Below are 22,909 nucleotides of genomic sequence, written 5' to 3'. Positions count from 1 at the left end.
TCCCCAATGCAAAATGCAACAAATAAATAAATAAATCTACTAGTTTCAGACACTTCTAGCCTGCAATGACGTGGTGTTTACTGCATGTGCCCTTGTTTCATGATCATGTCAGTATGTGGCATAGCACTGCTTGTTGCATGCTCACCCAAGCACATGAGAACTGTTTCAGCTACAGGACTTTAACTCTCAGGGCCAAACTAGACATGATATTAATTGTGTGAATTAACAGTTACATATTTAAACATGTAAATAGCACCCAAGCCTGGCCAGTATCAGGAGAGTGGAAGAGGTGGGAAGGGAGAGGCTAGAGAGCTTCGGCTATTGGGCGGTATAAAAATGTAATAAATAAATATCCCCTCCCCAACACTGCTGTCCTGACAAAAAAAAACCACCAAAAAAAGCGGCTATAGGCACCAATGGAGGTTCTCCTCATGATGCAAACAGCAGCTTTACAGGGTGGCTGTTTTCATTGGGACCATTGTGGAAGGGAAGAGAAAGGGTTAAATTTCCTCTTCCCACCTACCCCTGCAGACCCAGTAGTTCTCTGGCTTCCCCACACCTGCCATTTACTTATTTATTTATTTATTTATTTATTTATTTATTTATTTATTTATTTATTTTATTACATTTATATACTGCCCCACAGCCGAAGTTCTCTGGGCAACTCACAAAAGCTAAAAACAGTAAAGATTAAAAGTATACAAAAGTTAAAAACCATCAGAGACATAAAAACAACAGTATAAAAATAGCAGCATCTATTTAAAACAACAGTTCTGGGGTCCATTAAAAAACATGCATGTTAAGTTAACTGCATTCACACAATTAATATCGTGTTTAGTTTGGCCCTCAACATGCATGTTTGTAGGCTTTTTTAAAAAAAAACCACTAAGGTTTTGCAGCTGCAACCTTGTACTGGTGTGGGAGTAAGAGGAAGGGGGAGTTAAGCTTGGTTCTGGATAAAACTGGGCTTCAGGCGTCATTTCCATTTGCAGCACATCCTGTCTTGCAATTGCTCCTGCAGCCAACCCATTCTAATTTTCCGCAGACACAGAATCAACACAAAATGGCTATCCACAATTCTACTTCAAAGCTGCTTTATTAAAAGCTTCATTATTCCATTTCCATTTTCCCAATACATGATCGCCCCACGGTGAAATGTTTAAACTTCCAGCAGAACAAAGAAAGAGCTTGTCTTAGAGAAATCAACATTAGTAGCATTCAATATGAATAAGACTGTAAAACAATGGGGGCCATCTTATCAAGAGCTTCTGCTTACAATCTTCATGAATTTCAACAGGGATTGCGGGGATGCATGAAGAATTCACCAGGAAATTATACTTGTTGCCAAAGCTAAAATAATATGATCCAGGATGCATGCCAAAGCAGCTGCCACTTTGTGCAGTGTATGTGTTTAACAATGTATTTTATGCTAGTTCAAGAGGTATAATTTGTTAGCAACCTGGATCAGAATGCTTAGTTAGCATTTGCCTCTCTGGCATGGTACCTTTGATACCTTCTCTCACAGCCCTTTTGCCATACCCCTAAATACTGCTCAACAAAAAGCTAATTAAGATCCCATGCACTGCTACATGAAAGAAAACACACACACACACACACACACCTTTTTGTTCTAAGTAGACTCACTGCTTACTAGTACTGCCAACAGAAGATGCCCACACATGTGACTATCAGAATTTCATGCGCACTTCCCAACATTATGTTTGCAACTGCCAAGTTAAATAGACACAAATGCAGGACAATCTATTTGCCCATGATCAGTACTACTCAATTAGCATGCACAAACCTAGCCATCACACTTTGTCCCCTAATATTGGCTAGTTTTGTTGCCAGTGGCAAGTATTATGTTCCTTCCTCTTCCTGGAATACTCCGTCCCCTTCCTTCCTATTCAAAAACCTGTTCCATAGTATTCTTCCATATAAACGTTGGAAGCAGGGACAGAAGAGTGAGGCAAACGAAGAGAACTGCAGCTTGCTGGCTTTTAAACACTACTCACCTTACACATTTCCCCCTTCATAGTGTGATGCTTTTTAAACCACATCTCAGTTCCAGATAACACGTCAGGTTAATTTAGTCAAAATAAAGACAGGAAATAATACAAGATTTAGAACACTCACCAAACCTGCTTTGGAAGCAGAATCTGCTATGACATGAACAAACTAGCAAAAGGGAACAAGAAAAGATCCACTGAGGGACGTAGTAACAATTTTAGCTGGGGTTAGATGTCATGAGAAGAGAGCCAGTGGCGGAATAACATAATTAGAAGGTAACTGTTTTGGAAACTAGCCTTTCGGATCCACGGAAATGAGACACACTATAGCCCAAATGTTCATTTCAGACTTGCCCTCTCCAAGATGCTATTTGTGTTGGCAGGCAAGTCACAATGTAGCCTAGATTGAGTTATTATAGAATTGATGAGATGTATATGGTAGAGGAACAGCTCAATGGGACATGGGAGAAGAAGGCCTTCTCTGTTGCCTCACATAGATTGTGGAACTGGTTGTGATTACTCAGAGATGAGTATACATGATTGGATGTTATCACGTTAAAATCCCAGGACTGAGCCACAGGATAAATTGTGATCCTATGGTCTGCTAGACCCTGGCTCAAAATTAAATCCTAATATTCCTCCATGTGGTTGAAATAATGTATTTCCATTTTAGATGAAGACATAGTTTCATTTAGGGGCTGAATTGCGTTTCTGCATCCTACTAAGAGCAAGTATTTTAAAAACTTTGTTTGTTGTTTTTGGGTTTTGGCAATGGGTACATGTGTTCCCCTTAAAAAACACTACTTGGAATCAAAGACTTATGGCATGTTGGTAGATTACATTTCTGAGAGGAAGCAGGGCTCAACTTCATCTGGAAGTCAGGCTCATGCCCTCTCACATAGAAGCCATTATCAATATTCACAATGTGTAGAAAATAGTTGATGTTTCTCAACAGGAAGGCCACATAGTTAAAGGTACTCTTTCCTTTATTGATACTGTACAATTCCTGGTGTGAGGAAAGAAAGGAGGTGTTAAAAAGCACTTCAAAAGTCATCAGCTGTCACTGAAAGGAACTATAACAAAAAGCGGGCAGAATTAAAACATGCATGTTTTTCACATCTTTCTGAAAGCAGTTCAGTATTTCCTTTACAGCTTGATATGCTTAATTTCCTCTGGGATATTGATTTAGTCATCAATGTTTTCACTATTCACAGGCTGGGTTACAGATCGTATTTGCAAACGTGGCTGTGTTGGCTACATGCATGAATGGTAACTTCTTTTGACCCAATTAGAGTGTAGAAATTCTATACTGCTTCTAGAACTGAACAGAAGGCAAATCACACCACTGCCTGTTATAGCACAGATCTGGCAAACTCACTCGCCGTTTTTAACACATTATATTTTTATTTTCCTAAGAAAAAAGAAAAAGAAAAGGTCATGTATTATGTCTTATAAAGTGACATCACAAAAAAGGCTCATTTTCTATAGAAAGGTAGTGTAACAAGCCCAATATTGCTAATTCTAATCAACTGAAGATTTTGTTCTTGTTTTAAAAAATGAGCTAGATCTTCCATTTTCTTCCAGGGTCATAATTACACTGTGACCATCATCCAAGTGAATACCACCACCAATATATTATTCAAAACTTGAGCATAGAATAATGTATTTCATTAAACTGCCCAATAGCATTTTTTAAATTAAAGCTTTTGTTTAAACATTTCCTAGACCGATATCTCAATACATCAACATGCGCCAAATGTGCCTGACATTTCTACAGCAGGTATAGGGTGCAGCATAAGGGGCCCCAGAACTACAGGGGGGAACAGATAAGGAACAAGAAAAAGACTGGTAATAAGACAGGAGTAATAGTGAGGGAGTCCTAATTGGCTGAATCCAGATTTCCTTTAAAGTCCTGAAGGCTGGTGTAGCAGCTTTCTAATCCCTCTCTCACCTAGTCTAGGAAGACCCCAAACCAGGAAGACACCTGGGCGTTGTTAGCTCAGGAGCCATATTTGTTGCCTTCACAACAGAAGCACATCTGCTGCACCCTCTGGTGTTCCTGTTGCTTTCTGGGCAACCAAGCTAGCTAGGCACTACTCTATGTGTCTTGCTGATATCACTTCTGCAAGCATCTCCCCTGTCCATCTTGTTGGGGGATGGGGGAGAGAAGTCCACCCTGATGGCAGGGGAAGATCCTGAGCAGGTTTTTGAGCATGTATTAAGTCTTCTAGTTCCAGACCTACATACACATACATACACACACACACACACACACACAGAGGTTCTAAAAAAGCCGAGGAAAGCATAAGCTCAGGAGGACACATGAAAAGTTGATCATCTAGAAAAGTTGATCATCTATTTGGACAAGAGGCTAAATCCAAGTTCTTTCACTCACCAAATGTGGCTGGACCTGATGAAGTTTGCCATCTGTTTGATGGGTGGAGATGAGCTTTGCATAGGAATGATGTGACTGCATAGCCCACTGCTGTGCATGACCATTTTTTTTGGGACAGAGGCCAATATCTTCCTATAAAAGATGGACTTATCTGTATGTACAGCTTTAAGACCTTACTTGTTGAAATAATTTGTATTGCCTGCCCTTTAACATATTCTACTCCCTCACAAGTATGCCATCCTCCCTTGGGTCTGTAATGTATTTCACTGCAGAAAGAAGGCTATTTTCCCCAAAGAAATCTCATATAAACGGCTCTAGAGGGGTCTAGACAAAATCACTGTATTTGCTCGCTAGCATGCTCTACTACAGATGGGACCACAACAGCAGCATCTTGCAATAAGTATGCATGATGTAACTTTTTGGCAAGAACAGAAATAACTGGGAAAAAAGGAGATTAATTTTACAGCTACAGCTTTCCAAAAATTTTTGGGGGGAGAACTTGTTAACATTCCAATATTTATGAAAGCTACTTTAGGTCAAACAGTTGGTTTTGCTTTCTAGATTTTTAACTATACTATAAATTTGTATTTGTTTAAAAGTCAGCTAAATAGATGTTCCCCTCCCCAATTCCAGTCACATTTTTAAAGGTTTTTTTTTAAAAAGAGGTTCATTGGTCATATGAACAGATAAAGCTGTTTTATATATACACTGGGCTCATAACTATCTTCCCTAACTGGCAATCATGCTCCAAAGTCTTTGAGGTTTTTCCTGTCCCTGTGTTCTCAAGTTCTTTTAACTAGAGTTAATGGGAATTGAATGTAGGAGAACCTTCTGCACGCAAAGTGTACCACTGAGAAAAAAGTTTATGTACCATGTATTGCAGACCTTTGGCAACCTGTATCTCAGCCTTCCCCAACCTGGTGCTTCCAGATGTTTTGGAGAACAACTCCCAGAATGCCTGACCATTAGTAATGCTGGCTAGAAATTATGGGAGTTGAAGTCCAAAACATCTGGAGGGCACTGGGTTAAGGAAGGCTGCTGTATCCTATCTGCAGAAGAAAGGCTATCCAATCTCTTCAATATCTGTAACTGAAGGAGAACTGAAGAGTTACTGGGAGAGAGGGGGGGAAGAAGGGCAGAGGTGCTGTATTTGGAGTAAACCATTGGCTGTTGAGGACAAGTAGAGAGCAGTGCACTGCCTGCAGTGCACCAGCCATTTCTGCTTTTAACCAACAACCTACAAAAGGTTAACCACTGGGTTAACCCAGGATACATAACTATGAAGGACTAAGGCCTCAGCTAGACCTACGGGTCTAGCGCGTAGAGGCTAAACAACCACTGGGTTGTTTAGCCCTTAAACAACCAATCAGTTTAGACGTCATGCTCAGCAACCTATGAAGGAGCCGACTGTGGGTTGTTGAGTAAAAGCAGTAGTGGCAGGCTCACAGGAGGCAGTGTGCTCACTCTCTCCTGCTTGTGCACAACAACACATGGATTGTTTAGACCATGGGTTGTCATTACATGCGAACCGGGACAATGTCTTAAATCATATTATAGCCCTGACTTTTACAGTGGTAGAATTCCATTAACTATTACGACAAAAAAGACAGGCAACATATAGGTTGAAGTGTAAAATGAACCTCCAAACCACCAAAATCTCCACTTCATAGCTTAAAATACAACATAAAACATATTTTCACATCTGCCACTTTTATGCTGGCCTTTCTCTAGATCCTAATATTGCAGAGGCCATAGATGAAGAATTAGCAACGTATCCACAGCCCTATAGAAGACACTAGCAATTACTATTAGGTCATGTATTAGTTGAAATAAAAATAACCCATGGGTTTGCGTATAAGTGATTATGATCATAAGAAGGTCTACACAGTAGAATAATTCTAAATTTATATACCAATTTGACCAAACATCCAAAATAGCTTATGTAGAAGAGCAATCTATTCAATCTCTGCCATGATCTAAATTTGCAAGTAAACTCAAGACTTCAAAGTGTGAGCAAGTAACCAATCATATTTCACAGCTTCTATTCCACAGCTATAGTAAGAATGTTCTTTTGATTATACATATTCCTTTCACTCCATGAATTTATGCTACAATTATGGACCATAATGCAGCTTGCTTTTTCATTACTAAAAATTATTAAATCCAAGATGCTTTTTAACCCATGACAGTCTGCTGCTATACTATGAGAAACAAGAACATGTGAAAGACTTCAGGAAAATACACCAACATGAAGCAAACTGACAGCTACGGAGCAAAATGACAGCTATCCGCTAGATAGTCAGAACTACGGAGAATGTTGTGGTCAACTTGGATTTCTGCATCCAGTATCCACCAAAGCTTCTGGATCAGAGCTGGAACAGTCACAAGACCTTACTAAACATGTGGTGAGTCCTCCAATGTGTCATGTTCACAGAAGACATCATCTACCCAGGAGTCTCCAGGAAGCTTCTGCACATGTTTGTTGTTACCTAGTAAGGCTCCAGGTTTTCCAGAATATCCTGAATTTACTGGGTCTGTTCAGACAACACAGTAAGCCATGGTTAGGCCGCTAACCCTTTTGCAGCAAATGGTTAGTGAGCATGTTTGAACTGTAATTATGTAGCTACATGGTTAGGAATAGTTCACATGACACGCTAAACCATAATCTTTAGCACAAAATGCTTAATCATCATAGCTTAGCCTGTCATCTGGACAGGGACACTGACAGATTCTTGAAGGCCTCGTTTACTTTTAGTTGGAGTTCCACCCAAATAGTACTTAAATCTATAATCCACATTCAGATTGATGCAAATTTTTGGTAGGAATGCTACACCACTACAAAGAACTAAATGGGATGTCATTTGTTCAAAATTTATACAGGACTCTGCTCCAGAATCTGTTGTCAGTAACAGTCAAAAATAATGTCAAGTAGTAACAGGCACATGTGGAATTAGAATACCACAAAATAGGAATCCCCACAAAGGATGCCGAAAGCAAAAAGCAAGGGGGTAAGCAAAAGAGATTTTATTTCACAAAACACATTGAAACTCTTTATTTTTGTGGAATAACACATATCAGGGATTAGGCAATATATCTGAATAATCGTATTTGCATTATTTTGTGACTTAAAAGTCTATTTTGCCATTCGTAGCAATGTTCTTCTACTCTGTCATCTCTGATATCCAAAACTGTTGGGTTGTATTCAATTATGTTCTACCAGTTGTAGGGAGAGCCCTGGTGGAACAGATTTCCCCTCCTCTCTGCAGCTCCCCCCCCCACCCATATCTGTTAAGAGTTGAGCGACACTTCAAAGAGAATTTGGGGTATTTGAGAACAGCAGGGGTGAAGAGGAGACAGGAAAGTTCTGTTGCACAAGTAGACTTCTGTTCATGCAACACTGGTTCCAAGCCTTAGACCATAGCTAGACAGGGTGATCCGCAGGAACATCCCTGTGCGTCCACATGACGCACAGGGGATCCCGGGAGCAGGGAGGGATGATCCCTCCCTTTCCCCGGGATACTGCCCTACCCTTTCAGCCCAATTTTTCCATGGTCTTGGGACGATCCTGAGACCGCGGAACGCATGAGTGGGCGTTGCGGTTACTCGCGAGGAGCTGGGAACCGCGAGGAGCTGGGACAAACTGCAGAGCTCTGTGCCCATCGGGGGTGGAGTGAGCGGGGGAAATTGTTCTAAATTAAAAAACACTTACCATTTGCGTACGAGCACTACTGTGCTCGTCTCCTTTAAAAATAATAAACAAAATGGTGGGCACGACGTCCTCTCCCTCCGAGGTCGTCACGCACTGCGTGTAAACAGAGGGAGAGATCTCGTGATAAAAATATAGCGAGTTCCTCACTCCTCCGTCACGCTAGACATAGATCTAGCTGAGGCCTTAGTCCTTCATAGTAATGTCTCCTGGGTCATTTCATGATCCAGGCTCCTGTAGGAGCAATAGCTGTTGCTTCTATATTTTGTTCTCTACTTAGAAAACTAGGATGTAATGTTTTATTATGTAGAGAATTTAAATATTAACTGGCACAATGGCATTCATTCATTTTAAAGGAGGCATCCTAGATGCCATGCTAAGCTAATATAGCTAGGGTGAAAGCATGCAGAAGAAGAGCTGTTTACAGTACATGTATTCCTCTTGAGTCTTAGGTGTATGTTTGTCTTCACTAAGTAGGCTGAACGCAGCATAGGGTCCCCTGTGCTTTCTGACAACCTGCTGTAATAGTTATGTGCCAAATGATCTCAGTTCTGTGGTGTCTAAATTTAGTCTGCAGCTCTACTAACACTGCTTTTCTGAAAATGAGAACTGGAAACCCTTTCCATGCATTCAAAGGCCCTAAAATTCTTAGCTCTGGGTGTGTGCATATTCTCATCAAGAAACGAATTTTTGGTCTCTAGGCAAAAGGGCTGGGTACTGTATATTTATGCACTTCAGTGGGAAAACCACAAATGAGTCAGCTTTAGGGTATTCCAGTTTTCAGTTGAAATGGTCACATAAAGGCACAGATTGGAATGCAAGACTTTGGAGCCAAATCACCCTGTTCTTATTCACATCTCAACTGTTCAGATGCTTGCTTAGCCCCCTTCTTTCACAAGTATGCAGCCAAGAGTCCTTCAGCTGGAGAGTGTGGTTTGGGGGTTGGTTTCTCCCATTTATGTGAAGTCTTGCCCATACTACAGCAAGATATTGTGCCAAACAGGCCCATCCAGACAATTGCCCATAGCTTCTTAAACTAATTGTCCATGGACAGGTGCCATGAACCCACACTTCTCCCTCACTCTGCCACCTTTGCACCTTGGCTTCAGGGTGAAGATGCTGGCTTGCATTAAGGCACAGTTCCCCATTATCAATTAACAAAAAAGGAAAATAAGCCAGGATGAGGGGAACGCATGTGGCCATAGCACTCTTCCATGGTTTCATAAATCATGGTTCATGAAGCCGTGGAAAATTATCTAAAAGCAGCCATAATGTAGTAAGGATGGTTTGTTAAAAGGTTCTAGCAATGGTATGCTGCTTGGGTGTATTGAAGATGTTCTGTTCTACACATCCTCAATGGCTTCCACTTTGATGTGGGCCACAGAATGACACAGGCATGCATTGGAACACAGTGGCACAACTGTTGTTACTACTGCAGATGATAGAACACGTCTGGAGGGCACCAGCTTGGAGGAGGTCTGCACTACGATATTTTGTGAGAAACTAACCAGGGCATTCTGAATTAGTTTGCAGCAGCAGTGGATCTTCTCAGTTAACCTCAATTGATGGTTTGGGGACTCCTGTCACTTAACTGTATCTTTTGTATTTGTGATCAGCATTCAAACAAATGAACCCTTCATCTTTTTCATTTCAACTTTCTTTTCTCCTGTGTTTTAATTTTAGGTTGCTCTCTATAGCCAAACATACTGTATGTACAAATTCACTATGAGATTGTGTTCAAATCTGAAATTCTTGCTGTAGTATTCCCTCCCTTCACAAGCTGTGTAGCCAACTCTTGAAAAACAAAATTCTAGTACCTGTATGGGGCCTGAGGGTGGCACCTGGAACAGAAAACACTGTTTATGTAAGCTGTACAACTATCATAGAATCATAGAATAGTAGAGTTGGAAGGGTCCTATAAGGCAATCAAGTCCAACCCCCTGCTCAATGCAGGAATCTACCCTAAAGCATACCTGACAGATGGTTGTCCAGCTGCCCATTGAATGCCTCTAGTTTGGGAGACACATGCATTGTGTATCATGTATAACACACAATGCAATGCAATATTAAAAAAACTAAGCACTTAGAAAATGCTTATTAAATTTTACAGGTAGTGTCCCAAGGAGAACTCCATGGCCAAGAACTCAAATTACACTCAGAGTAGTTCTCTTACAAACATGAACCAATCTACAAGATCAAAACCAAATATGCATTATAAATTTATGGAATTAAACAAGATAAGATACAAAGCAGGAAGTGACCACGGCTGCTATCCAGACTCCTCCTTGCTACCACTTGCAATGGTGAGACCCAGGCCAGAATACAACAGCTGGATGTTATGCAATAGTGGATGGCTATTTGGATTTCTCACACACTGCACATGCACCCAACTAGGGATGGAGCATTTGAAGGAGAGGTGCTAGAATATGCACAGTCTGCTCAAATGACTGTGAGCATATTCAAGGACATCACAACCTAATCAGGAGCAGACTCCCTACCTTAATTCTGCTTGTACCCCACCCCTGGCTTGCCTTTTTCCATCACTGCAGTGGGCTGCAAAAGACAGGCAGCCTAAGATAATAGACATTGATATTGCTGTCAGTGTCCATGATCTCAGGCCATCAAGCTCTAAAAATGGCTGGCACAGGGCAAACAGCAACCCATCGTTGAAGGCCGTCTTGTCCCAAGGGCCTTCAGCTGTGGGCCATTTTTTTTGCTTCCCACCAGCCTTTGAGTTTAAGGCTACCTAATGAAATCAATGGAGAACTATACTCATGCATTCATACACACTCACACATTCAGACTCTTCCTGAAAAAAGATTAAGCTGCAAAAAAGAAAAAGAAAAAAAAGAGAAAAATTGGACAAGGGTGAGATAACTGATTTCTCGTAAGCTTCCATAAACAAGGAGTCAAATGCCCCCAAACCACCCAGGATGATTGGTGGGGTTTTTTTTGGGGGGGGGGGGGAGCTTGATTGGCAACCCATCCTCCAAGATGCCAAAATACTAAAAAAAAAAAAAAATACAATCCAATTATCTGACTTGCTCTGTAGTTCACTGTTAATGCTAAGAAAATGCTCCTGAATATTGCAATGCTTCCCACATCCTCTTGCCCTTTGAAGTCTTCTTTAAATGCAGATATTTTATGGGGGCTAATGTTATGCTGAATGAAGACTGGAAATGCTTCAAGGAACACTCTTTTTTAAAAAAGAAAAAAGAAAAAAGGATGAAAGACCAAATTAGATCAGCACAGCAGTTCAAAAATTACACAGAATCACTGAATGGCCTGCATGCAGCTGGTTGCTCATCTGAAATAATCTCTTTGTCTTGTTCTATCTTACAAATGTATTAAAGTAAAAACAGTTAAGGCAACTTCAGGGCTACGTGTAGCCTTGGAGGTACTGGGGTGGTTGAGGGGTCTGCAATACCAGTCTTCATTTAGAAAGGCTTCCAATCATCACAGTTGTAGAGTTAAACAAGAAAGCGAAGACCAGTATAGATGCCATACAGGTTTCATCTTACCCTGAATCTGAAAATCACTTTAAGCTTGGCTCCCTTTTTAAAAAAAAAATACAATATGGAAGGAGACAGTATTACATCTGCACAAGCCTGTTGAAGGCAAAGGCTAATAAAGAGGAACTCCAGCTGATAATATTCAGATAACTTTTCCTCAAGAATGGATTCAAGCTTCCAATCTTTTCAGTGTAATATTTGCAGAATAATAATAATAGTGTAGATTTAAAATAAGTGCTTCATATGAAGGTTGGCAGCAGCCATGATAATCATGATATTATGCTAATCCCTTCCATATTTAATAGTTTTTTAACTGTATCCCTTGTGAAACATTTCAACAAAGCTCTCAATGCTGAAAAGTAAAAGCAAGCAGGTTTGTTTTTCTTATCTAATAGTCCCAACTGGGCCTCTGATCAGTTGCACTAGTCTCATGTTGGGAGTAAATCCCCCCCTAAAGTAGATGTAACAGATGGAGTTGTTTTCTGGTTCTCCTCCATCACCCTCTATCCTGCCTCCAATGGTTGGTGGTTTATATATAATAGTGTTGAATGCTTAAGTATGGGGCAGGTAGCCAGAGCTACAGCTGAGTCCAATAGTGCTAATTTATTTATTATTAAAAATATTTCTTGGCCACCTTTCAGGGCAGAACATTATTATATTTTGCAAATGTTACACTGTAAAAATGAAAGCCTAAATTCATTCTAGGGGAAAAGTTATCTGAATATTATCGGTTGGCGCTCCTCTTTATTTGCCTTTGCCTTTATTTGCCTTCATCAAGCAGTTGCAGATACTTAATTTTAGCCCCTGTACAACGATTTACAAATTACTGTATGTTTACTTCCAAGTTTGGGAAGAAGCAATTGAGAGAAGCATCAATCACTTACAATACAGAATGGGGTCATGGCTATGAAGCAGTGATCTCTGGCATACCAGATGTCTCTCTCTTGAAAACGTAACCCACCTTTAAAAAGAAAACTAGTAGTGTTCAAACTGGCACACTTATTTGATGCAATATATTCTTACAAACAGTAAACAGCCAACAATGAGCCTATGAATTAAAATATGTGCACACTTTTTAAAAAGAAGCCCCCAAACACTAATATCTGGGAGAAGTGACTCAGCTAAGCGGCCAGCAACTAATGACATCGCTCATGGGCAGAGCAAATGCGTTGCAGCATGAAGAAGGTCCTGGGGTCAATCTGTGGCATCTCCAAGTATTATTATTATTATTATTATTTATTTATATAGCACCATCAACCCCCACCTGAAATCCTAGAGAGCAGTAGGCAATACTCAGCTATATGGGCAGCTTCCTAATGCTGTAGTTTTGAAATTCACATTTTTAGCCTGACATCTTGAGATCTCTGTTTTTGTATTCTTATGCTAGTTGTATTGTATGGTATGCTAGAATGCAATGAGAAATAGATAAATGAAAGCTTCTGTGAGCTCATCACCCATTCACAGGAGGAACCTACCTGATCCATCTCTGAATAAACTTATTGCTCTGGCTACACCTCCTTTTATTAAGATTCTATTGGGGGCAAATAATTGTGCCACATCCCTGTATCAGGTATGATTGAATCATTCCAGATACAGCAAGGCCCCAAATAGTGAGTTCAATGGAAATGGGTGAGGGGCGCTCTGAGGACAAGTACTTCGACCTTACAAACACACACCCCAATTTTGACTTTTACAGTGTGCAAGAGTAAAATGGTTTCAGAAATATGAAATTTAAGAAATACTGGCTGTATTCATATGTAACAATAAGTCCCAAATTCTGGCTTATAAAACCACAAAGTGAAGGAGCAGCATGGTCATGCCTACAGCCTATTTTCTCCTGTTACATCCCTCCCTTCTCGAAAGTGGATGGCAGACATAATTGAGGATGACATTTGAACCTGGTGTTATGGTTTATTGGACCCAAACAAGCCAGGACTCATAAACAAGAAGGCTGGTTGAAAGCTGGCTTGTGATCCTGGTTTTAGGACTATAAGTCACAATCCCAGGTTTGGACCTGCTAAACATTCCTGCCTGGTTTGTTTACCCAGTCACACAAAGGGAGGGTTTAAGCAGGGGTGAAAAAGTTGCATTAACCAGTATGTTGCTTGTTCACATTGTGATTTACTAAATCAGAATTCATGGTTTATTATGCACCAAAATGGCCAGTATTTAGACTACATTGCATGCATTGTAATTTCATCAAGCAACTTTGACAATCAAAGTCCTCATACACAACAATGGCACAACATTTTAACTGCTCAGTGCAAATGACACATCAGAGACATGTAAAAGAAGCACTACAAGAAAGTAGACAACTTTAAAACTGAATAAAGCTGAGGCTTCTCTTCACATTCGCACTCCACCATATTTAATTGAATAGAATAACAGTGGAGAGAAGCAGTCATACATTTGCATGTAGAAATAAAAACAAAATGAAACCAAGGGGATTTGCAAAAAGATAAGTTATTAAAATTCCAAGAAAATGGAGGCAAGGGTCTACCTCCCTCGTGATATGTCCCAAAAATAATTAAAAAGAGAAATGGGATGGGGAGACAGAAGTCACAAAAGTACCATATAATTACCATGTTTGATCAATCAAGAGAAGCCACAGTATCACTCTCATTCTATGCCTGTATATCCCTAGAAAGTCTATCAAAGTGACAAATCCCCAACAATACATGGCATGGCCCTGTGATCCAAAGATGCAGACTTAAGTGCTAAATTGAAAGAGACCCTAAATGCAACTTTATTGTTCAAGATAAAAACCAAATAATATATCTGAGACTGAATTAACTCAGCCAGACATTCCTGGGTACTAGCCTTTGATCCAGTAACAAATCTAAGTCCCAGAGCTACAATCAGGCTCACTTTCACAGGTCCTCATCTCAAGTTGTTGCAGGGCCTTACGGAATTCTCCACACCAAAGCCAGAAAATTACCTCCATTTACCAGAATTTTCAACTTCCCATCAATGTTAGTAAAGAACAGTGCTTACCAATACATTTATTTATTTATTACATTTATATCCCACCTTTTTTCCTCCAAGGAACCCAAGGTGGCATACATAATCCTCCTCTCCATGTTATCCTCACAACAACAACCATCCTGTGAGGTAGGTTGGGCTGAGAGTATGTGACTGGCCCAAAGTCACCCAGTGGGTTTCCATGGCTGAGTGGGGACTAGAACTCGAATCTCCCAACTCATGACATGTCTGTGATATACTCTGCTTGATGTTTGCAATTATCTGGGTACTTCCAACTACATTCATCACTCCAAAATCTGTGACAGGTAAGTAGTTATGCTGAGGTTTATGGCACGGTGGTAGCTAACCAACTGCTTTATATCTGGCAGATGAAAACATTTCAGAATGTTCACTGATATTGTAATAGATGAAACATGGCTGACAATCTATGAGAACTATGGCTCAGTTCAGACATCGCCCCAAATCGTGGCTTGTACCAACCATAGTTCAGAATGCAACTATGGCTTAAGCTTCCAAATGAGTCAGGCAACCCCTATAGTTTAGAATGGATTATCTGCTTTTCCAATGCTTCCTCAGCACTCACACATCTAGGTGTTTAACCTTCAGAGCCCACTGCAACAGCCATTCAGACACCATGCACAAACTGAACACACAACTGAATATTTCCAATAACACAACAGGCTTTTTTTACAACATAACAAACCATTTTTTTTCTAGCAACCACTACAAAACACACATAAAGCACATGCTACATTTGACTACATTTCTCTTATCCCCATCATGCCCCATCAGCCCAATTTATTTAGAATGTCTATTAACATATTATAATAGAGCCATTCACAGTAAATGTCACACACAAAGAAAAAAGGGGAGATTAATCCAGTAAACATTAGGAAGATCTTCAAGAAGTATAAAACCCATTATGTCTCATCTCATTTCACATCATTGCCCTTATGAGCTCTGTGTGTCCAGTAAAATAGCTGCCAGGCAATTTGAAAATCTCAGTAGATTTTTATTAATCTAGGCTCACATCAGAAGGTTGGTGTTACAGTATAACAGCTCTTTATGATCCCCACATATTTCTATGTTTTGAAGTTATTTTGGAAACTATTTGATACATAGGGAATCTGTTGTATGTAGGTGCTTTGTGGTCAGAATTTAAATTTTGTTCAGACCATGCGAACTTTCTGAATTTGACCAACTTAGATCCCCTTCAAACATTCCCTTTTCATCATGGTTGCCACAACTACTATGGTTGTTCCCAACCCCGTCAGAGAATGTTGAAAGATTTCTATCCATGAAGGTTGCTGTGGCAAGTTTAACCATGCAGATGACATGCATTGCAAAGACCTGGACAGTTTCTGATGCAAAGAAAGGGTTCAGATATGTTTTGATACTATAATGATACTGATAAACACAGATTTTAAAAGTGATGACTTACCTGAACATAGTTGTTCAACTTTTGTGTAGTTTAAAGCTACTATGTCATTCACCCATGCAATGATGTCATGTCTGCTCATAGTCTCTTGGGTTATAGAGGTAGAATACACGTTGACCGCCATTCCCCAACTGCAAAATGAGAGGGGTAGATATAAGTTTAGTGTCTGAAATTATGGGATTTTTGAAGACAAAAGACAACTATCTGCATTAGTATGATATATGGAGGTTCCTTGAGCATATTTTTTATGGCTGTTTTAGTGGTGAAAGGGCCACTACAATATATCCCTTACTTTAAAATGTTCATTTGATAAGAGATCTTCTGAAGGGCTTGCACGTGGCAAAAACCCTGGTTCATACATTCTAAAACACTTAAGTGTCAGCCCTATGCCACTCCCAATTTTTCATGGAGAAGAGAGAAGTTGCATCCTTTTGAAATTGGCCTATCAAAGGTATTTACCAGAAACAATCTTTCAACCCATTATCCTGAACTCCCTCCGAAAACAGCAATGAAGATGGAAGATACAAAAGTATGAATGATGCAATGCGAAAAGGAGATTCAGTCCACTACAAACTCATATCCTTTGAAAACACACATACATTTTTAATACTATGCAACAGCCTTCCTCAACTTGATGCCCTCTGGATACATCACCTGATTATTAATCCATGTTCCCTCACTGAAGTTTGACCTGTTCCTGTTTATAAACTGGTTATGTTACTGGTGGTCATTCATTTAGTCTTGTTTTGGAGTGCTATATCATGCTCATCAAATCGCCTGCATATCAGTTGATTCAGAATTTTACTTTAGAGAATTGGCCCCATAAGGACTCAATGATATCACATAGTGTGGGGATAGGCAATAACCACTGCAGCCAAGAACACCTCTCTCTGCACCCAGAAAGTGCTTTGATATCCATGATTTGACTTATTTTAAAATTTAAATTGTTTTTCTAGATGGCCAGGAGCACTTCAAAGTAAAGCCCTAGATTTGCCAGCTTTATTTCCCAGAGACATATTCAGAAAGCAGCTGGAGGCCAGCATTTCACTTTGAAGTCACCTGAAAAAGAAAAGAAAGACCCTAGTACCATTATATGGTAAGGGCAGGGAGGGAGAAGACTAACTAGGGAAAGGCTGGAGTGACCCGAGAGAGAGCCGGGGATGATGTGACATGGTGGAAATGAGGAAGTTGGTTTAGGAGAGAATAGAGCAGGGAGGCTGGGACTAGGGTGCTGGGGGGCTACAGGAAGGTATTCGGAGGTATGCATGGGAGCCCAATGGAGGGAAGAAAGTGGGGAGGGGTCTATATGGAAGATTCAGATGTGGGATGTCTGTATTGGGGGTGTTTGAGATGGGGGAGTATGTATGTTTCAGGGGGTGAATGGAAAAAGAAAGAGAAAGGAGTGGTGGGGTGATGAGATCTTGCATGCTAGGAATGTGGGGTGAGAGAGTTGGGTGTGATTCTGAATTAAACGAAGAACTGCAGGTAGTGAAAGGAGTGGGTTTGTGTTGTCGGGGTTCAACCCCATAGTTTGCCATTTATTCAAAAACTTGGCCAAGTTACTTGTCTTTCAGCCTTACCAGTTTCTCTTTCTGTAAAATGGGTGTTTTGTGACTGGCGGAATCCATCATGGTAGCCATTTTGTGACAGCACCCATGAAACTTACTCAAAATTCTAAATGTACTCACCAACCCAAAAAGGTTGGAGACCACTGACACAATGGGACTAGAGCACGGGCATGTGAAAGAACACAAAATTCAGCCTAAATTATATTCCTTGGCAAGGTTCAGGTACGGACAGAACCATTCATAACAAGTAGTATCCATGGGCATAGCATATTCATAAGATTATGGTTTGCATACTATGGACCAGAGCTGGGCAACTTGTGGCTCTCCAGATGTTTTGGCCTACAATTCCCATCAGCCCTAGCCAACATAGCCAATGATGAGCCATAGTGGGAACTGTAGCCCAAAACATCTGGAGGGCCACAAGTTGTTAATTCCTGCTTTAGACAAAATGGAACTTGGTTCTGCCTTTCTCTCCTGTGAAATTCTTTAAGCCATCAGTTCCTCAACCTCTGAGTACACACTGCTGCAGAGAAATTTATCAAATGGTGACAGATGACAGCATATTATCAGCTTAGAAAATCTGAGATCCAGAACACTGTTCAAAGATTTGGACTGATCTAGGAAAGAACTGACAAGATTTCACAAAGAGTGCCTATATATATATATTCTATTACCACATATGTGTTCTGTGCAGTTTGGAATCCATTACTGGGCAAAATACATTTACTGTATTTTGCTTACCAAAGAAACATGCAGAAACTCTACCTGCAAGGCACTGCATTCTATGTTGTGTGAAGTGGCATCCAGAGTATGAATCAAGAGTATGGAAACATAAAATGAATATGCACACACTTAAGCCTCACTGGGAGAAAGCGGTCAGGTTTTAGACAGTGATTTAAATTAGACAATTATAATTCCACCTTTACTAATATGAACTAGCAATGGCTTAAGTTGTCTCAGGGCTAAAATCAGATTGTTACAGGAAGGGAGAAAGCTGACAGCCAAACACATTCCCTTTTCCATTTTCATCCTCTTGTCACTGGATGGGCTTTTCTGATGGTCTGATTCAGCACCAGGGAGTAACTTGGGTTCTCTCAGCTCACCCTGTGATTTCTTCTTCTCTCGCAGCTTGGCTCCAAGTCTCACCCTTTCAGCCTGACATAGTACAGACATTGCTTGTCACATTTTGGAGGAAATAAGAAGGAATTTAACCGCCCAGCCTGCTGATTGCCCTTAGGGGCTTCACAGGCTTTTGCCTTTTGTGTAATGGTTTCTTCACATACCATTCTCTTCTATTTGTTGTGTGACAGAGTTAAAGGGAGCATGGGGTAATTGAAAGCCAGTCAACCTACATATATCACCAGTTTGTCACAACTTGTGGGGTCCAGTAATGGGAGATGAAAAACAGTACATGGCATGTCCAGAGTCAAATATGGGAAACCAGTAATGCTGGTGCCACTATGGGTCAACTGACTGCCACCTGGGCTTTAGGATCTAGTCTGGGACAAGGCAGCTTGTGGGGGGGGGGAGAGGAGAGGCTCCCTTGATCTCTTTACCACTTTTGGGAATCTATAAAGAAATCAGACATAAGGCTGTTGTGGTTCTTTGGCTTTCAGCCAACTGGTTGAGTGACTGCACTGAAATCTTCTGAAAGTCCTGCCTGGTTGCCTTTGTGGGACTCCAGTTCCTCTCCACTGGGCCTTTTCCTTCCGAGTTAAAACCTCTCATTGGTATCCCATTTTCTTCCTGGGTCCAGGGCTAATAGCAAATGATTTTGTGTGTACGGTTGTGTGTATGTGTGCGTGTGTATATGTTTAGGGAATCACATTCAAACAGAATACATAGGTTCAAAGCTACCTGTTCTATGAAGTTCACAGATAATCAATCACAAATCATTGGCTGGGTTCACACAACATGCTAACCCACCCTGCGTGGGTTGTTATTGAACCATGGGTTATCGTGTTCCCTGAATGCAGTGTGTTTTCCTCAGGGTGGCTTATCATGTTGCCCGATCACAGCAGGTTTTCCACAGGGTAGCTCGTTAACCATGCAGTGTGATTTATTTTTCTTGAACAAGCCTCCTTGAGAACCCATGGCTTGCTGGGTTGTTCAGGGTGGTTAACAAGACACCCTGCAAAAAAAGCACAGCATTCAGTCATGATAACCCACCCTGTAGAAAACATGCTGCGTTCAGGCAACATGATAACCCACAGTTTGTCAACAACCCACACTGGGTGAGTTAGCATGTTGTGTGAACCCAGACACTCAATCAGCCTAACCTATCTTTTGAAGATAAAAATAACTGTATTGTAGTTTAGCCTGATTCTGTAAGGGAAGTGTAGATCAGAACTGTGCTTCAACTGATCTCATGTTTTTTGTTCTCCTCCCCAGCCCCATTCTTTTAAAATATACAGTTTACAAAAACAAGATAAAATTAAAAAATAAAAGTATAACCATAACCACCATGTTAAATGAAACACACACACACACATTAACATACAGTAAGAAGGCTGGTAAAATAAAACCCTCTTTGCTGGGTAACAAAAGAAAAACAGTGCTGAGGGACACCTGCAAGAGTCTCCAAAAATGACCTTGGTACATGGGTAGCATGGCATAGGAAAAGCATCTTTTCAGTACCTAAACAGTACAGGGCTTTGACGTTAAACTCAGAAATCAACAGAAAACCAGCAAAATTCTTTCAGTACCATTGGGATATGTTCCCACTGACAGGTCCCAGTCAACAGGCTACAATTTGAACTGCAGTTCCCAGATTGTCTTTAAAGGAAGCCTCACGTGCACTGCATAGCAGTAGTCAATCAGAAACAGAAAGGAGGGTGCAACCCCATCCAAAGTAAGTTGAACATCTTTCCCAAACAGACCATCTATAATACATAGGATCATCTTGTCAGGACTGAGTTTTGAGTTTATTGGTTCTCATCCAACCAATTACTGAATCTAAGCACTAATATGCTGAAAAGAGAAATAGACCTGGATGTCATACGCATACTGATAGTACCTCACCCCAAATTCCTGAATGATCTCTTTCAACAGTTTAATGCAAATGTTAAAACATGGAAACAAAATAGAATCCTGCCATGGAGCTGTACCATAGTTCCCCAGCAGCACCTTCTGGAATCAGCCCTCCATAACAACATGCCTTCAACACCCAAAACTAGGGAGCATAATCCATAAGGATACCACGGTTATCAAAAGTCACTGAGAAGTCTAGTAGAATTAGCAGAGTCGTATTTTGTCCTTCTCCTAATATGACCATGACCAAGGCAGCCTCTGTACCAGACCTGAAACAGGTCCAGATAACCAGGCTCATCCATGAGTACCTGTGCGGCCACTACCTGTTTGAGTACCTTGCTAAGAAGGGGATATTAGGAGTTACTCAATAACTGCTAGAATCCTCAGGATCCAAGAAGGTTTTTTTAAGGAACTGCCAAATGCTGAACATATAGGCCAACATGGCAAGGAAACCCTCACAAAAATCTATTTACTTTTAGTATCAACATCCCATTTTTCTTTCCAATAACAAATCCCTAACATTTCTTACATTATAGGTAAATACTTAAAAAATATAAACAGAATATCATATATATCAAAATGAAAGGTAACAGGGACATCCTGTAAATATCTACCTAAAACAAAAAGTTTAAAAATTAAAGTACAGCCGACTTGCTCCATGTCTCAGACCTTATTTCATGAATGGATGCATGCAATGCAAAACTGGGACCAAGAAAGTGCCACAACATGTATCATCTAATGTAACAACAAAAATAAAATTTTACTAAAAATATCCAGAAAATAGTGTGTGGTTTTACATTTAAAAAAAAGGGATGCAGTAGTAAGAAATTATGGGAGCATGAATATCTATAATTGCGTGAAGCCAAACTACATGTTACAGCAATCCACCCAATACTGCTCCAGTACAACCTACATTTATTTCATTGGGGCAGACTTTTGTAAAACTGGAATTCCTACAACTGAAAATGAGTAAGCATAAATATGAAAATGGCTAGTCTTGTGATGGACAGAGATCACAGAGTACCAATATTTTAGTAGGAACAGGAGGTAGTACAGGTAGAAAGCTTTTTTCTTTCTCCATTCCACTTAGATTCCTCCATGCAGAAGGTTTAGTCCTCAGTCTCACTGGAAAGCAGCATATTTATAAAAGTTAGTGGAAAGCTTACATTGATTTCAATATTGCATTGCCACTAAAATCAGAGCCCTAAACTATTATTGTGTACTTACATTCAGCTGGGCTGCTTATTGTGATAGACTTCAAAAATACCTCTAAGCAGACTTACTTAAAAGTTATTCTTAGTTATATAGCACCATCAATCCACATGGCACTTTACTGTGTGCTCAACGTAAATAAGTGGGGTTAAGTTCTAAGTAACATGCTTAGGATGGGGGTATTAGCAATGATTAAAAATTAAACTGAAATTTATACAAGTTAAAGTGCTTGTATTGCTTCAGGCATAATCAACTTTAAACAGTCTTACTTCTGTGAAAATGCAAGTTTTATTTTGTAGGTTTCATTTTCTACTTCACTATCTACAGCTACAACAGCAATTATTTTGACAAAAACAAGCTTAGAATTGGGTTTAAATGAGACATTAATCTAAGCAGCCTGACACTATTGCAGGATTTCCTATAAATGCTGCATCCTTAATCCTCCCCTTACTGATTAATGTTTACATTTCCTTGTGATGAAGACAAACATTTTTGCTGAGTGTAGGGGGTGGGGCAGGTCCAAACACACACACACACACAATGTTAACAACTAGCAATTGCATGGCAGCTACCTGCCCGCTCGTGGCAACCAGGGTGAGAGGTGGTGGGTGGCTTTTTTCCCCTTTTCTTTTCTTTTTTTAAAAAAAACATTTTCAGCATTGTGGTCTCTTTAATTTTCCCTCTCATTGACAATTAGGGGAGGAATCCATATACTAATTCTAGAACTGGCATAGTTTCTAGGTTGCTTCAGGGGCATGTCGGGGAACTGATGTGGCTCAGGATTCTATTTGTCAGAGATTTTCCTGGGATTGCCCATTGTTTAGGTTTGAGGGATTCACATTTGTGTTATATTTTATGCTAAATGTTATATCAGTAATTTTCACTTTGAAATGCTCTGGTTCAGATTGGGTGTTTTTCTTTATGATTGTTCGTTTTCCTCTCTTTTTCTACACACAGCATGCTCCAATACAAGACCCTTGTACTGGATGCCACCAGGAACAGAGAATGGTAAATCCAGGCTGTGTGTGCTAAATCAATGTAAGATGGGAAATGACTG

General features: G+C 40.3%; 1 protein-coding gene across 3 annotated transcripts in view; it reads right to left on the bottom strand.

Annotated features, from left to right (window-relative positions):
• MAPRE2 (microtubule associated protein RP/EB family member 2) overlaps positions 1-22,909 on the bottom strand; it is a 94,919-nt gene that overhangs the window by 22,588 nt on the left and 49,422 nt on the right. For 2 of the 3 annotated variants that reach the window (XM_063130698.1, XM_063130697.1), the window contains one exon: positions 16,046-16,173. The exons of the other annotated variant lie outside the window; for it this stretch is intronic. In XM_063130698.1, coding sequence (XP_062986768.1) covers positions 16,046-16,166 — 121 coding nt within the window. In that variant the 5' untranslated portion in view covers positions 16,167-16,173. The remainder of the gene's footprint in view (positions 1-16,045; positions 16,174-22,909) is intronic. 3 annotated transcript variants of the gene reach the window in all.

Source organism: Elgaria multicarinata, chromosome 7 (assembly GCF_023053635.1).
Source record: "Elgaria multicarinata webbii isolate HBS135686 ecotype San Diego chromosome 7, rElgMul1.1.pri, whole genome shotgun sequence".
Classification (NCBI taxonomy): domain Eukaryota; kingdom Metazoa; phylum Chordata; class Lepidosauria; order Squamata; family Anguidae; genus Elgaria; species Elgaria multicarinata.
This window is presented reverse-complemented; position numbering and strand designations above follow the sequence as displayed.